The sequence below is a fragment of the Giraffa tippelskirchi genome, chromosome 12, assembly GCF_054371585.1.
Source record: "Giraffa tippelskirchi isolate mGirTip1 chromosome 12, T2T-mGirTip1v1.2.pri, whole genome shotgun sequence".
Taxonomy (NCBI): Eukaryota; Metazoa; Chordata; class Mammalia; order Artiodactyla; family Giraffidae; genus Giraffa; species Giraffa tippelskirchi.
In genome coordinates this window covers 8,769,150-8,785,553 of record NC_137286.1, presented here as the reverse complement: position 1 = coordinate 8,785,553, position 16,404 = coordinate 8,769,150, and the positions used below count along the sequence as shown (strand labels likewise).

The following is a 16,404-nucleotide window of genomic DNA, read 5'->3' as shown; positions in this document are numbered from 1 at the left end:
GGGATTAACAGAGTTCCTTTTCCATAATTATAAAATTCTTACAAGGTATGACTTGTAAGATAACGTTTTTGGCAATACATGCATCATGGAAGGTAAATATGAACATTCCTTAGTTGCTTGTTTTTATTATAAAAAAGACAGTAGATGTTAATATGCCATTTCTCCCTAAGACATAAAATCCAATGTTTCTCTACTAAATTAATACATAGCAAATGTATTTCTGGTAGGAATGGCATTAATTACAAATGCATCTTTATTTTTTTTTACAAATGTAAAAAACCTCTGAAATATATGTCCCCATTACTGAATATTTGTGTTAGCTCTCAGATCACAAGGAAATCCATCAGTACATATCACACATCCTAGGAAATTTTAATAGTCCTCAAGTAAACTGTCTGAAAATCTGTGATTTCGTTTTCTGGCTTCTCTGATTTGTTTTCCTTACCACTGGCGCAGTTGAACACACTGGGGAGGATTTTGCAGATGCAGAAAACTCATCCCAGAAGAGAGACACTCCAGAGAGCTGAAGTAACTTGTGAGCAAAAGCTGTGGGTTGATGTACGTTAATTCCCGAGGACTCGTCAGCAGTTTCATCACAGTACATGGTTCTGAAAGTTAAAAACAAAAAGAGCATTTGCATAAAACTCCTAGGAAGACCTATCTGCAATTACAAGAAATGCACACAGCTGCTGAAATGAAAGAAATTTTTCAAGTGTTAGCTCTTCTTAGAATATACTTATCAGGTATGTCAGCATTATCATGCTTTACTCTCATAAATATTTTCACGAGGAGACATTAAATTAACCCCAAGAAGGTAATATTTTGAGGCTCCTAAATTTGGGGGAAAAATTAATAACTTCCTAAAGTTAGCTCCAAGGAAAATAATTCCTGTGCTCCCTCATAAACATCTCTTGAAACACTGAGACAGCATTTGACTCCAAACATGAGTCTGATGTGCCATTGCTTGAATTTCTGTAACTATTCTATGAGTCCTTACTACTCATCTTCAGCTTAATAAAACTGTTGTTGCTGTTGTTCAGTAGCTAAGTAGTGTCTGATTCTTTGAGCAGCACATACTGTGTGGCCTGCAGCATGCCAGGCTTCCCTGTCTTTCACCATCTCCCAGAGTTTCTTCAAACTTATGTCCATTGAGTCAGTGGTGCCAGTCAAGCATCTCATCCTGTCACCCCCTTCTCCTCTTGCCCTCAATTTTTCCCAGCATCAGGGTCTTTTCCAAAGAGTTGGCTCTTTGCATCAGGCAGTCAAAGTACTAGAGCTTCAGCATCAGTCCTTCCAAAGAATATTCAGGACTGATTTCCTTTATGATTTACTGGCTTGATCTTCTTGCTGTCCAAGGGACTCTCAAGAGTCTTCTCCAGCACCACAACTTGAAAGCATCAATTCTTTAGTGCTCAGCCTTCCTTATGATCTAACTCTCACATCCGTTCATGACTACTGGAAAAACCATAGCTTTGACTAGACGGACTTTTGTCAGCAAAGTGATGTCTCTGTTTTTTAATATGCTGTCTAGGTTTGTCATAGCTTTTCTTCCAAGGAGCAAGTGTCTTTTAATTTAGGGGCTGCAGTCACCATCCACAGTGATTTTGGAGCCCAAGAAAATAAAATCTGTCACTGTTTCCAAAGTAATACTGTTCTAAATGCATAAGATTTTAGATATTTTTTAAATACACCATTTTAAGGTAATGCAACCTAATTTCAAAGATCTGTTAACAGTAACTGATTCACTAATAGGTATGTTTTGTCAAAGACAGAAATCAGAACTCATCTGTTTAAAACTCAGTAAGGTTCCCAACATATCCACAAAGTGTCTTTGGTGCTCGGTGTACACACTTCAGTCTGCTCATCTCTGCTGGCAGTTCATGTGGCATTAAGACACCGGTGAAGAGTCAAAACCTCAAAACAACACTCTGCAGTGTGTATGTAAATACACACCTGTTTTAGGTGGCATACGGTGAAAACTAAAAGTGATATATTTATATCTTTTTAAGTAAATCTCTACTGTACATACTGACCTTAAAATACCCTCACAGAATCCTCCAAGAAAACAGTAGTCTTAGCCTAAAGCAGCAAATAGATCCAAGAAAGCAATGCAAAAATTCTTTCACATTAATGAGACACATCTAAATAGTACATTGTTCATATGAAAAAACTGAAACACTCTAACAGGGTACCTTAAATTTAGTATCACTCAAATAGTCATAATTTTGATTTGCTATCAGCTAAAAGAGAATTATTTACTTTTTGAATTCAAATATTCAAATAGTATTATATTTAATTATACCCCAACCGGTACTTTGTTTTTAATAACTGGATTGGACCACAACTTGGAGAACAACACTTTACTCAGAAATAATGTAATACATTAACTGAATATAATCACATCTAATCTCCAAAAGTATCCTCAATCTAATGAGTTAGATCTTATTATTTATAAAGGAAAGAACAGGGTAATTTGTTTTCAGATATAAGAAGTTTTACCTTTCTATTCGAATTTCAAGTGCAGTTCCAGTTTTGGAATTTTCTGGCACATGTTCAATTCTCAAGACAGTGTCTATAAAAGTGACTTTTACTCTTCTTAGTACTAGAATAAACCAAATAAATACTAAATTAGTTTAATAAGAACTTACAAAATAAAAGTTGAATTTTATACCTTAAAAAAAAAAAAGCCCCAAATTGTGAGTTTTCTAATAAATATTTTGTGGGCTGAGAACTTACACCACGTTACATCTCAGCTTGGGGCAATGACTAACACTATCTATTGAATTCTAATTCCTTCATTATGCAAGCATAATAAAATAAACAAAGGAGAAACTAGGGTAAAAAAGAACATGAAATTAAATTGAATACTGAGTAATTTTTTAAATGATTTATTTGTGCGTTTTTGGTTGTGCTGGGTCTTCAGTGCTGGCCCAGGCTTTCTCTAGTTGGGGCATGACGGGGCTACCCTTCACGGCAGAGCACAGGCTTCAGCAGTTGCAGCACGCAGGCTCAGCAGTTGTGGTACAACAGCCAAGTTGTTCCACAGCATGTGGAATCTTCCTGGACCAGGGATCGAACCCACGTCCCTTGCATTGGCAGGTGGGTTTCCATCCACTGTGACACCAGGGACATCCAAATACTCTGTAATTTTTTAAATAACTTCAATTCTAAAGTTCTGAAGTAAGAATAGCAATTTTTTAAAAAACTACTCCAATGAGTTTTTCTTACATAATGCTTACTAAATCAAGGTACTAAATTATTACATACAATCAAAAATTTTTGAAAATACTCAACAATGCCAAACCTGTTTCGATGGTTTCAGCAAACTTTTCAAGTCCTTCAAAAGGCTGGGATCCTTCTCCTTGTTCATCTGTTAGTTTCTGGCTAAGACATTCTTTTGCCAGTTGCATACTGCTGGTCATGAAGCTTGACCAATACATGGGCTCAGAACCAGATGCTGCAGAAAATACAGACAAATCCTAAATAACTTCTCATGGTTACAACTAACCCATTCCTTAAAATTACACATTTCAAACCAGTAAGTTCTTCATCCCCCAAGAGATATTTAGCATCACGGTATCACCCAGGGATACAGTATTCTAGAACTTACTCCTGAGATTTAAACATCATCTTGTAATAACCAAGAAGGGAGAAAAAATCACAGAAAGAAATTTGGACACATGTTCTCATTACATGGTATATATCTGCCAAATACTAATTCACATATTTATTCAAGTATTCAATGGATATTTTATATGGGTGGTATTGTTCAAAATACTGTAGAACAGAGGTCAACAAAATTTCTGCAAAGGATCAGATAAATACTTGAGGCTTTGGGGCCATGTGGTCTCTATCACAACTACTCAACTCCCTCACTCTAGCACAAAAGCAGCCGGAGAGAATTAATGAATGAGTGAATATGTATACCAGGTGATATCCCAATAAAAATGTATTTATAAAACAGGTAACAGACCAGATTTGGTCTGTAAGCCATAGTTGGCTGACTCCCTTTATAGGGTAGAAAAATAAAATAATTATTAAATCTGCCCTCAAAGAGACTACAAGATAGTGAAAGAAATGAGATATAATTAAGAAGAATTAATAGGCAACAACCGAGTGTCAACAGGAAATATCGTATCAGGTAAGAGAAGAGGCTAAATCTTCTAGTTGAGGGAATTCATCGGAAAGTAGAGGTCACAGCTGACGTGGGCTTTAGAAGGTTAGTATAAATGTAGATAAACCAGAAGAGCAGCCTTGGAGAAGGAACACACAAACTGGGTAAAGTCCTTTCCAGACGTACCCTTATGAAAGAATTCTATCACACTTCCTTATGTCATCCAAAACAAACTGACAAGAGATTACTAGAATTATTGCCTTCTAAAATTAAAGTTAAAAGTCCTTCTAATGAAATATTTTTAAAATAAGGGTAAAATATTTCACTTTCTATAGGAAAGTATTAGTATGTCTCCTCAGCTTGGTTAAAATATAAATATTCTTGTTAATTAACAGGTTACTAAGAATTTCCATGCACAGATTATCAATTTTAAAAATACAGATACTAAATTTTACTAAGCATAATTTAAACTTTGGTGTTTTAGGCAGCACTTGGGATTATAACTCTTCAAATACATCTTTACAAACATCACTTGTCACTGGAAGCATTTATGTTCATAATTTAAGATGATTCACCATCATGACCTTATGAGCTTATAACATGCCAGACACAAACACTCTTCAGTAGACAAGCCAGTACACAACACAGCACAGTGGTTAAGAACAGGGGCTCTAGAGCTAGACTCCCTGGGTCCAGATCCCGTCTTCTCCACTTTAGCTAGCTATGACCTTGGTCAAGTTATTAAAGGACAATTTATGCATCAATTTCCTATTCAGTCAAATGAATACACTTAAAAGTAACTATTTCAAAGAGTTATTGTGAGGATAATACTTGTAAACTACTCAGAACAGTAACTGGATGCAAGAAGCACAATATATAGGTTTGATAGATCAGAAACCATCATATATGTAATTAAAGCTACTACATGTATATACTTGTAAATGACGACTTACGACTACTTTAAACCTTTCCCTCGCAAAGTTTTCTTTTGAAAATTTTCAGTCCTAAGAGGTGTACAATGCATACCCTGCACCTAGATTCATAAAGATTACACACACGTGCACACACACTCACCACACTCACACACACAAGCTTTCGCTAAACTAGATACTATAACACTCATCCCTAACAACTGCAGCATGTAACTCCTAAGAACGAGATCAGTCTCCTGCTAAAGCTCAATACCATTAACACACCCAAGTGATGTGACATCGACAGGATATATTATATACATTCAGTGAGGTGGCTCAGCAGTGAAAAATCCACCTGCAATGCAGGAGACATGGGTTCAATCCCTGGGTCAGGAAGATCCCCCGGAGGAAGGCAAGAATATTGGCAACCCACTCCAGTATTCTTGTCTGGAGAATCCCATCGACAGAGGAGCCTGGTGGGCTACAGTCCAGGGGCTTGCAAGAGCCACACACGATTTAGCTACTAAGCCACCACCATCACCACCATACATTCAACATCCCAATCTTCCCACCTGCCTCAATATACCCTCCACAGGAAAAAAAAAAACACAAAAAAGAAAAAACAGTTACATATTGCAATTAGTTATCAAGTCTTTAGTCTCCTTTAATCTAAATAGTTCCTCTATCTTCATTGCCTTTCATAACTGAACCTTTAAAAAAAACAACAAACAAACAGTACCAACCAGCTAGTTAACATACTTTCTCTCGTTTTGGATTTGCCTGACCGCTTCCTCAGTGCCCAACTCAGATTAAGCACTTTTAGCAGCAACAGTACATAAGTGACCCCTTCTCTGTCCATCATATCAGAACATGTGCCGTCAGTGTGACTCATTAATGATGAGATCAAGTCTGCTCACTCAGTTATGGTGGTGACTGTCAATTTTCTCCACTGAGAAGAAAGTTTTTCCTTCTGCAAATAATACGTAAAGGGAAGGAGATATCCTGATGCCATCTAAACATCAAGATCCTCAACCCTTCTGAATGCTGTCAGCATCAACTGATGATCCTCGCCTGCATTAATTTCTACTACAGTGCTTGAAAACATGGTGATATTCCATCTTTTATTTTTTATATGTTTATCAGTAGTGGTAATCCTTCTCCTTTCCCCCCTTACATACTTATTTACTTATTTGTAGTGACATGGACTTTGGGTTTTGGTTTTTCTTTTCAGTTCAGTTCAGTCATTCAGTCGTGTCTAACTCTTTGCGACCCCATGAACCGCAGCACGCCAGGCCTCCCTGTCCATCACCAACTCCCTGAGTCCACCCAAACCCATGTCCATCGAGTTGGCGATGCCATCCAGCCATCTCATCCTCTGTCGTCCCCTTCTCCTCCTGCTCTCAATCTTTCCCAGCATCAGGGTCTTTTCAAATGAGTCAGCTCTTCGCATCAGGTGGCCAAAGTATTGGAGTTTCAGCTTCAACATTAGTCCTTCCAATGAACACCCAGGACTGATCTCCTTTCGGAATGGACTGGTTGGATCTCCTTGCAGTCCAAGGGACTCTCAAGAGTCTTCTCCAACACCACAGTTCAAAAGCATCAATTTTTCAGCGCTCAGCTCTCTTTATAGTCCAACTCTCACATCCATACATGACAATTGGAAAAACCATAGCCTTGACTAGACGGACCTTTGTTGGCAAAGTAATATCTCTGCTTTTTAATATGCTGTCTAGGTTGGTCATAACTTTCCTTCCAAGGAGTAAGCATCTTTTAATTTCATGGCTGCAGTCATCATCTGCAGTGATTTTAGAGCCCAGAAAAATAAAGTCAGCCACTGTTTCCACTGTTTCCCCATCTATCTGCCATGAAGTGATGGGACTGGACGCCATGATCTTAGTTTTCTGAACGTTGAGCTTTAAGCCCGCTTTTTCACTGTCCTCTTTCACTTTCATCAAGAGGCTCTTTAGTTCTTCTTCACTTTCTGCCATAAGGGTGGTGTCATCTGCATATCTGAGGTTACTGATGTTTCTCCCAGCAATCTTGATTCCAGCTTGTGCTTCATCCAGCCCAGCGTTTTTCATGATGTACTCTGCATATAAGTTAAATAAGCAGGGTGACAATATACAGCCTCGATGTACTCCTTTTCCTATTTGGAACCAGTCTGTTGTTCCATGTCCAGTTCTAACTGTTGCTGCCTGACCTGCATACAGGTTTCTCAAGGGGCAGGTCAGGTGGTCTGGTATTCCCATCTCTTTCAGAATTTTCCACAGTTTATTGTGATCCACACAGTCAAAGGCTTTGGCATAGCCAATAAAGCAGAATAATTCATTATTGTCATTATCCTTTCTGATACTCAAATTTTCCAGATTTGACCAATGGGAGCCCCTTCAAATCCAATCTTGTGTCCTTTTAACATTTCTCCATAAGTCTTTGAGCACTTCCTTGCTTCTGGCACAATACTTTGAATTTTGAAAACATAAATCACTTTTTATTCAGTATCTTATAATAACCTACAATGAAAAAGAATCTGAAAAAATATATGGATATATACATATATATAAGAACGTGTGTATACACACACATGGAGAAGGCAATGGCACCCCACTCCAGTACTCTTGCCTGGAGAATCCCATGGACAGAGGAGCCTGGTAGGCTACAGTCCATGGGGTCGCTAAGAGTCGGACACGACTGAGCGGTTTCACTTTCACTTTTCCCTTTCATGCACTGGAGAAGGAAATGGCAACCCACTCCAGTATTCTTGCCTGGAGAATCCCAAGGACGGCGGAGCCTGGTGGGCTGCTGTCTCTGGGGTCGCACACGACTGAAGCGACTTAGCAGCATACACACACACACATACACACAAACACATATATAAATGAATCATTTTGCTGTACACCTGACATTGTAAATCAACTATACTTTAAAAGAAAAAAAAAGCATAAGTCACTTTAGATAACTTGTAACCAATAACTAAACCAATCACATATATACTAAAGTTTTTGTGGGTAAAGAGAGAGGGAAATAACTCTGAAGATACAATCACACCCACACCCATACATGGGCCACATCCTAAAATTTTTTTTACTGAAAGTCTTACAAATACATGCAAGGTACTAAATTATTTACTCAACTTAATGCAATTAGGCTACTTTCCCAATCTCTGAGAAGTAAAAATAGAAACAAACAGAAACACCTAACACACCTACCGAGGCGGGGCCGAGGCCGGAAGACCATTTCTAACCCCCTCACTTCCAGTGCACAGTTGTCCTGCAACAAGGAGCCCCATGGGACGGACAGAGAAATTGACTGTATGAATCCTTCCGTGACTTCTAAAGGTGCATCTGCTGACTCCAGGATCTCATTGAGACACTAAAGAGAAAAAACAAGTGCATTTTGAAATCACAAGAACAAGAAAGTAAAACTGTTAACTTACTCAAAGAAGAAAGAGAAGAGTGAAAAAGCTGGCTTAAAGATCCACATTCAAAAAACTAAGATCAAAGCGTCCCGACCCATCATTTCACGGCAAATAAATGGCGAAAAAGTGGAAAGAGTGACAGATTTTATTTTCTTGGGCTCCAAAACCACTGCAGATGGTGACTGCAGCCATGAAACTAAAAGACGCTTGCTCCTTAAAAGAAAAGCTATGACAAACCTAGACAGCATATTAAAAAGAAGAGACATTACTTTGCCGACAAAGGTTCATATGGTCAAAGCTATGGTTTTTCCAGTAGTCATGTACGGATATAAGAGGCAGAGCACTGAAGAACTGATGCTTCTGAGTTGTGGTGCTGGAGAAGACTCCTGAGAGTCCCTTGGACAGCAAGGTGATCAAACCAGTCAATCCTAAAGGAAATCAACCCTGAATCTTCACTGGAAGGACTGATGCTAAAGCTGAAGCTCCAATACTTTGGCCACCTGATGCAAAGAGCTGACTCACTGGAAAAGATCCTGATGCTGGGAAAGACTGAGGGAAAGAGGAGAAGGGGGCGGCAGAAGATGAGATGGTAGGATGGCATCACCGACTCAATGGACATGAGTCTGAGCAAACTCAGGGAGACAGTGAAGGACAGGGAAGCCTGGCATGCTGCAGTCCACTGGATCACAAAGAGGTGGACACAACTTACTGACTGAACAACTGAACAAGAAATATGTTTATACATGTCTCAAGCACTAAGGATAAAGAAATCAGAGACCAAGACATAGATGATTCCTGGTCCTCAGTAAGCTGACAAAATAGCTTACTATGAAAGACATATGTGATGAGTTGCATGACAGAGGAATATACTGTACTACTTTAGCATGTAAAAGAACCTAGTCTGGAGATTCAAGGCAGGCCACCTGAGGAAGTACTATTTAAAGCCAAGACCAGAGAGCTGAGAAGTTAATTGGACACAATGGTTCAGACAGATACAATAGCATGTAGAAGGATTCAAAGAAGGCAGAGGTCAGTATCTGCAAATACATATATGTGAGATACAAGGGTATTTGGGCAGAGGGAAAAAGCTGCTTTAGGCTTTAGTGTAGCATGACAGACTGATGAGCCAGAGATAAGGCTACACAGATAAGGGTGAGCGGGATCCAAAAACCCTTGTAATTAATGTTAAAGAGTCTGAAATTTATCTCAAGGGCAATGTGAAACCATTGAAAGGTTTCAAGCAAGGGTGGCATGATGAGAAAAGAACTATTCAGTGTGCCACTCATAGGAGGAAAGCAAAACTCAAGCAGAAAGGCTGTTATAAATAAGAGAAACTGGTTTGGCAAGGATAGGGACAATGAGGAAAGCAAGAGGTGGATGGACTTTTTTTATAACATATTAGGAAGTAGAAATAAATGGCATAATGAGTGGTAAAGAAAAGAAGGAATCAAAAATAATTCCGCAGTTGCTGGCCCGGGCAACGGCTTTGACAGTGGTGCCATGTACTGAGTCAGGGTAGGGAGAGGTGAGAAGTTCAGTCCCAGAGAGTGTATCTGAGCAGACTCTGAGGTCAAGATGTCTAGGACTCGAGTTCAGGAGAGCCACGGGGGCCTGCAGTAAGGAGGGGTTTTATAAACACAGAAGGTAAGTGAAGCCTCAGGAGTGAGGAGAGACAGGCTTTCAGAACTAATGCAGAGAAAAAAGACCAGAGACCTAGGACAGCATCCTGATAAACACCAACATTTAAGAAACAAGTTAAGAAAAAGGAACTTGCAAAGTGAACAACAACAGAATAATAATAAGCAGAGAAGTAGAAAGAAAATCAAGAGAAACTCTTGTCCCAGAAACCTGCGGAAACATAACATAAAGAATGGCCAAGTGCAACAGAAACTAACAAGAAGTCAAAGATTTTTTTAACGTCCACTGAATTTCGTGACAGTTAGGGTTTAGGTGATCCCACCGAGAGCAATTTCAGTAAAGGGTTAACTACAACAGAAGGACGACAGATGGGTATAAATACAGTTAGTTGCTGCTGCTAAGTCGCTTCAGTCGTGTCCGACTCCGTGCGACCCCACAGACGGCAGCCCACCAGGCTCCGCCGTCCCTGGGATTCTCTGGGCAAAAACCCTGGAGTGGGCTGCCATTTCCTTCTCCAATGCGTGAAAGTGAAAAGTGAAAGGGAAGTTGCTCAGTCGCATCCGACTCTTCGCGACCCCATGGACTGCAGCCTACCAGGCTCCTCTGTCCATGGGATTTTCCAGGCAAGAGTACTGGAGTGGGGTGCCATTGCCTTCTCCGAATACAGTTAGAAGAATAATTAAATGGGGTTTTTTTAACAGACAATATACTTTTACATTAAAGCAACAAATATTTATCAAATGCCAGTCTACATGAAGATACTTCCTGTATGCCATGTTGCATAAGGGTCATGTTGTAATTCTTCATCTACGAAGCTCACGTTGAACGTGGAGATTTAGAATGGCGCACATTATTTCACTGGAGGCTACTACTTTAACAGACTTTCTTCACACTGCTATTTGTGTGATCCCATAGATTTCCTAAAGAGTACATGGGCCTGGCTGGTTTTAAAATATAAGTATCCAGATCCCTAATCTCCAAATGGGCTTCCCTGGTGGCTTAGTGGTAAGGAATCCACCTGCCAAGCAGGAGACTCGGGTTCCATTCCTGGGCTGGGAAGATCTCCTGGAGGAGGAAACGGCAAGCGCTCCAGTAATTCTTGCCAGGGAAATCCCACAGACAGAGGAGCCTGGAGGGCTACAGTCCGTGGGGTTGCAAAGAGCAGGACATTTCTGAGAGATAGAGCACGCACGCAGTCTCCAAATATGTTCTTTCCTAAAATGGACCTTCTGAGAAGTGGCATCGTGTTGGGTCCTCTTTCCCATATTCCCTTGTACAGTCCCCCTCTCCCACTGAGCCAAAAAAACGCATCTCTTTTCCCCCTCCTGAATCATCCCTTTAGGCACTGCCTAGGATATAAAAATCTTCAGGCAGAACCACCAATTAAGTCTTCTGGCCCTTCCCCACTCAATACACATTTTTTGGCATTGCCATAAAAAAGATCAAAGAACTAAGTGATTCTGTTACTGCAAAATCCCTACAATTCTCATCTACTTATTAATGACGAGTGTTTCTCAAGCTTATGACTACCTTAAAAGTTTAGAATGAAATTTATGCTGAACCCTATCAAATTTTAGTTGTAAGTATATTCATACATGGATACCTGAAGAAAGCAGGGGAGAGGAGAAAACACACCCAAAACATCAATAAATATATTTCTAATAAAAGTTCTTATGTTTAGTTATTCAAATGTATAATACACTTACAGTGTTTTGATCAACTGCACTTATAATTGTAATAACAAAACAATCCAGAGGAAAAATTGAACACTTAAAAGTTTAATGATATGTGAAGTAGATACTGATAAGATCAACATGGTAAGTCCTGGAGCAAACCACTTAAACAACCAAAAAATTCAAAAAAAAGAAAAAGAAAAAATAGTGAAGAAATCATTGTGGGAATTAAAATGTTACACTAGAAAAATATTCACTTAATGCAAAAGAAAGCTTAATTGTGACAAAAACTTTCAGTATGATCATTTAAATTTAGTTACATGTCTTATTATGGAGAAATGACAGCATGATTAATAAAAGATGTAAGAATAAAACACATGAATTAGGATAAAATACATGAATTATGAAAAAATTGTGCAGAGAGGTTGAACAGACATATGAGTTCAACAGAAAAACATACACTTTTAAATTTCCAGCTACTAATGATGATCTTGTTTAAATATGTTTATATATATAATGGTGGGTATTTAGATCTTACTGGGTTAAAAAAAAAACTATATTTTTATTATTTAAGTATTTACAACACAACAAAAATTATCCTCAACTATTTAAACTTATATGGAGAAGGAAATGGCAACCCACTCCAGTACTCTTGCCTGGAAAATTCCATGGATGGAGGAGCCTGGTAGGATACAGTCCATGGGGTCGCAAAGAATCAGACATGACTGAGCGACTTCACTTTCTTTCTTTCTATAGTTCCTTTTGGAGAAGGAAATGGCAACGCACTCCAGTGTTCTTGCCTGGAGAATCCCATGGACAGAGGGGCCTGGTGGGCTGCGGTCTATGGGGTTGCAAAGGGTCGGACACGACTGAGCAACTAACACACACACACATACATTTAAACTTAAAATGAAAAAATTTTAAGTCAATTTAAAAATGGACAAGGAATATAGTAGTTTTTCAGAAATTTTTGAAAGAAAATTGGGCAAAGATGTTTTAAGAATAGTCTTAAAACATAGTAGTTCAAAAAAAAAGAAAACAAAACACAGCAGCTCAGTCACTTACGAGCTGGGTGGTTCTGGACAAGTTTTTAACGTGAATCTCCATCTCCTCATCCATAAAACAGCCAGCCAGCCTGCCAGCACATGCTCAGTCATGTCCGACTCTCTGCAACGTTTCCGGCAAGAATACTGTAGTGGGTTGCCCTTTCCTACTCCAGGGGATCTTCCCAACCCAGGGATCGAGCCCGTATCTCTTGTGTCTCTTGTACAGACAGGCAGTTTCTTTACCAACTGTGCCAGCTGGGAAGCCCCATCCATAGGACAGGGAAAATACCAATTTCCCAAGGTTACTGTGAGTGTAAATGAAATAACACGTAAAGCTACCAACATGGTTCCTGGTACCAAGTCAATACTTTATAAGTGCCAACTATTGTTCCTTGTCTTCCACAGTGCCTAGCTAGCACAATGGTAAGCACTATTAGGACTTTAAGGTGCGCTTGGCAGAATGAAGAAAAGCAAACAGTAAGTTGTACGCTTCTATTTAATGCGTATCATAATAAGACTACCTAGGAAAAGAATACATCCTTATTAGTTTAAACCCAGGCATCACCATTCAAATAAAGTTAAGAGATGTAAAAGTTGTATTATACTTAATATAGAAATGGAGATCTGCATTCTGACTCAGGCCACACATCAGACTGGTACCAAGAGAAGACTAGCAGTTCTACAACGGGAAGGGTGAAGAGTTGGATGTTCCATTTCAATGAGCATATAGTCTACATAATAAAAACAGACCTTTACACAGTAGACTCTCTGTGAGAGACAGAAAATGACAGTAAGTTTCTGATTTTCTTATGATCAAACATTTAGGAGTTGAATTTAAAGATAATAAGCAATTTTCCTCTTCACAAAGATTAGAATTTTAAATAAGCCTACCTTTTATGTGATGACACACGGCTATCAGTAGTATATGCTATTATACCCCAACAGCAGTTACTCCAAAAAAACAAAACATAACTTTTTTTTTTGATAGGTAAAAAGTGGATTTATTTAGAGAGAAACACACTCCACAGACAGAGTGTGGGCCATCACAGAGGGTGAGTCTGGCAGCCCATAATCTGTCATTTAAAAGTAAAGATACCACTTCATTAATGATTGAGAAAAGTAGCTTCTTTTCAAAGGGTATTTCCACTATGAAGAGGACATTTTTAAAATTTACATTTGGAAATGTTTCCACTGTTATATGATTTTGTAGCTGAAAAAATATCTATTAAAGCCCTAATTTTTAAGTCATCATCTAGACAGGTTACAAAGGTTTGAAAACATGAAAAATTATCTCAATAAATTTAAAATCTTTTGAACAAAGTTCTTAAAAAGGTGTTTTAAAGTTTATATATATATATATATATATATAAATGCAACATCGTCCAACTAATTAGCAAGAATAATTGAGATCAAGGAAGAAGGGAATGTCAAAAGTGATTTCAACACAATCTTGTGCATAACTGACAGTTAAGAATTGAAACCTCAGAACACTGTCGGTGACAGTATTCTCCCATTTGGATCTAGGAATCTCTGTGAGGTATCTTTTTTTTAATCATGAAAGTAATTAAAATCAAATGTCAGAAGTAAATGAATTTGGAATCAGAAGTTTAAATAGTTATATCTAAACGTCACACCAAGATTTATCTTAGTCATTAACACAGCACACTATAATTAAAGAAATCAGCAACAGCCAATGTTTACTGGATACTTTATTCGACATTATCATTTTGGCTGGGCATATTCTTCACCTTCAAGAAGCAGAATAAAACATAACCTTTGGATCAAGTCCAACAGTAAGTTATTCTTCTAATGATCCTAAAGTCAACTTGCAAAATTCAAATATTACCACCTATGATTTTCCTATGAGGATTAAATAAAACCTCACAAATGAGAGTGCCCAGATAGTGTTTGCCTGAAATAAATGTTCAATTACATTAACTGCTCCTTCCTTGGCTTGAAGCCATGTGATTAATGAAGAAATAACAGGCTCAGGAATTAGACTTGAATTCTCACTATGCCACTTGCTATATGTGTGATATAATAATCTCAGGCAAATTATTTAACTCCATCTGTAAAATGGAAATATGAATACCCACCTTATAGGGTTAACATGAAAAGTCATTAAAGAATAATGCATACATACAACATTGTAAATCAACTATACTTCAATAAATAAATGAACAGTGAAAATCAAAAAATAATGCAGCAAAGTCATTTGACCGAAAGAAGACTGTTAATAAATGTCCAACCCTCCTTCTTCAAGATAGCCTAGTCATAACTGCACCAAAAGGCCAGACTTACAGGTCAATGAATTTTAAAATACCCATCAGAATCCCTATCTTTTGGTAAGAATTACGGCAATGGAGTTCCCTGACACAGTTCCTGGCATGGAGAGGATACTCCATTAATATTTACTGAACTCAGGTGAATTACTATATCCACTGTCACTGTGATAACTGTGGCAGCATGGGCTAGCCTGGGAGGGTGGGAGGAGGACTTGGTCCTTCTGTTACTCAAGCCAGGATTCTTCCCACTATTCTTATTCCTAGTTGAGGTCATCCACTTGCTGATAAAATTATGTGCTTATTTATACCGTACAAATTCATTCAACAGTCATAATAAGGTGTTACCATAATGTGAGTTTTTTGGGTTTCTATGACTAAGGAAATCATTCCTCTGTTAAAATGCTTTTACATAAAAGGAAAAAACAAAACACTTGAGCTTTTTACACAACTTACACTAAAAAAAAAAGTTTCCTTTTCTTTTGCCCAATTACCACAGCAAAGTCACCTATGTTGATGATTTCCTTAATGTAAACCGTGTTGGAAAGCTTTTAGAATAGTAACAGAACAGTGATACTTCAGAACAGTAAAACCCATTCAAACTGTGAGCAGCAAACTCTAGTGGAACAAATAAAGAGTTGGGGAACATGGGTGAGCCGCTTCATTCTTGCCAAACTTAAAGCTGAAATACACATGAAGTAAAATACTATGCGCTGAGAACACAGGGATGCAGGTACAAGGATACATGAAGCACCTGTTAGTATGAGTCAATTCACAACCTCTGGATGACAAGCAGAAGACAGGTTTTTAAGAGTGCAGCTTCAGCGCTTTTGCAACACCCGCTTTTACGATCTGTCACAGTGAAGCAAACAGGCACAACCAAACACCCCTATTAGGGCCACACGACCCTCCAACGATTGGCCTTTACAGGATCGAAAGCAAACAAACCGGCAGAGGAGACCTAACTTTCTTCTAAATGCCAGACGCTGGACTGAGGCCGCGGGGTGAAAGGGACCAACCCCAAATAAATGAAGGAATACCCAGTCATTCTGACATCCCCGCAGGTCCTCCCCACCCTCGGTCTTTCCGAGGAGTGTCATCCCACGAAATACGACTTGTCTGCACACAACCCCGAGATCCCCCTAACCTAAAGGGCAGCAGAGCACGGGTCACTTCCTTCCAAGGACTCCTTTCAGCCAGCTTCACAGACCCCCACCCCAAACCACGGATTCCACTGATTACCCCAGTGTGGACTCCATTACCTCTGCTAAGTTTCTGGAACACGTGATTTGGAAGGGCAAACTTGCTAGAAACGGACTGAACGA

The 16,404-nt window shown here is 38.9% G+C and overlaps 1 protein-coding gene across 3 annotated transcripts in view; it reads right to left on the bottom strand.

Moving 5' to 3' along the window:
* Positions 1–16,404, bottom strand: part of ATG2B (autophagy related 2B) — a 73,720-nt gene that overhangs the window by 56,544 nt on the left and 772 nt on the right. For all 3 annotated transcript variants that reach the window (XM_081550477.1, XM_081550479.1, XM_081550478.1), the window contains exons 2-5: positions 8,232–8,394; positions 3,305–3,457; positions 2,500–2,602; positions 446–608 (exon numbers count right to left, since the gene is read on the bottom strand). In XM_081550477.1, the coding sequence (XP_081406603.1) occupies positions 446–608; positions 2,500–2,602; positions 3,305–3,457; positions 8,232–8,394 (582 nt within the window). The remainder of the gene's footprint in view (positions 1–445; positions 609–2,499; positions 2,603–3,304; positions 3,458–8,231; positions 8,395–16,404) is intronic.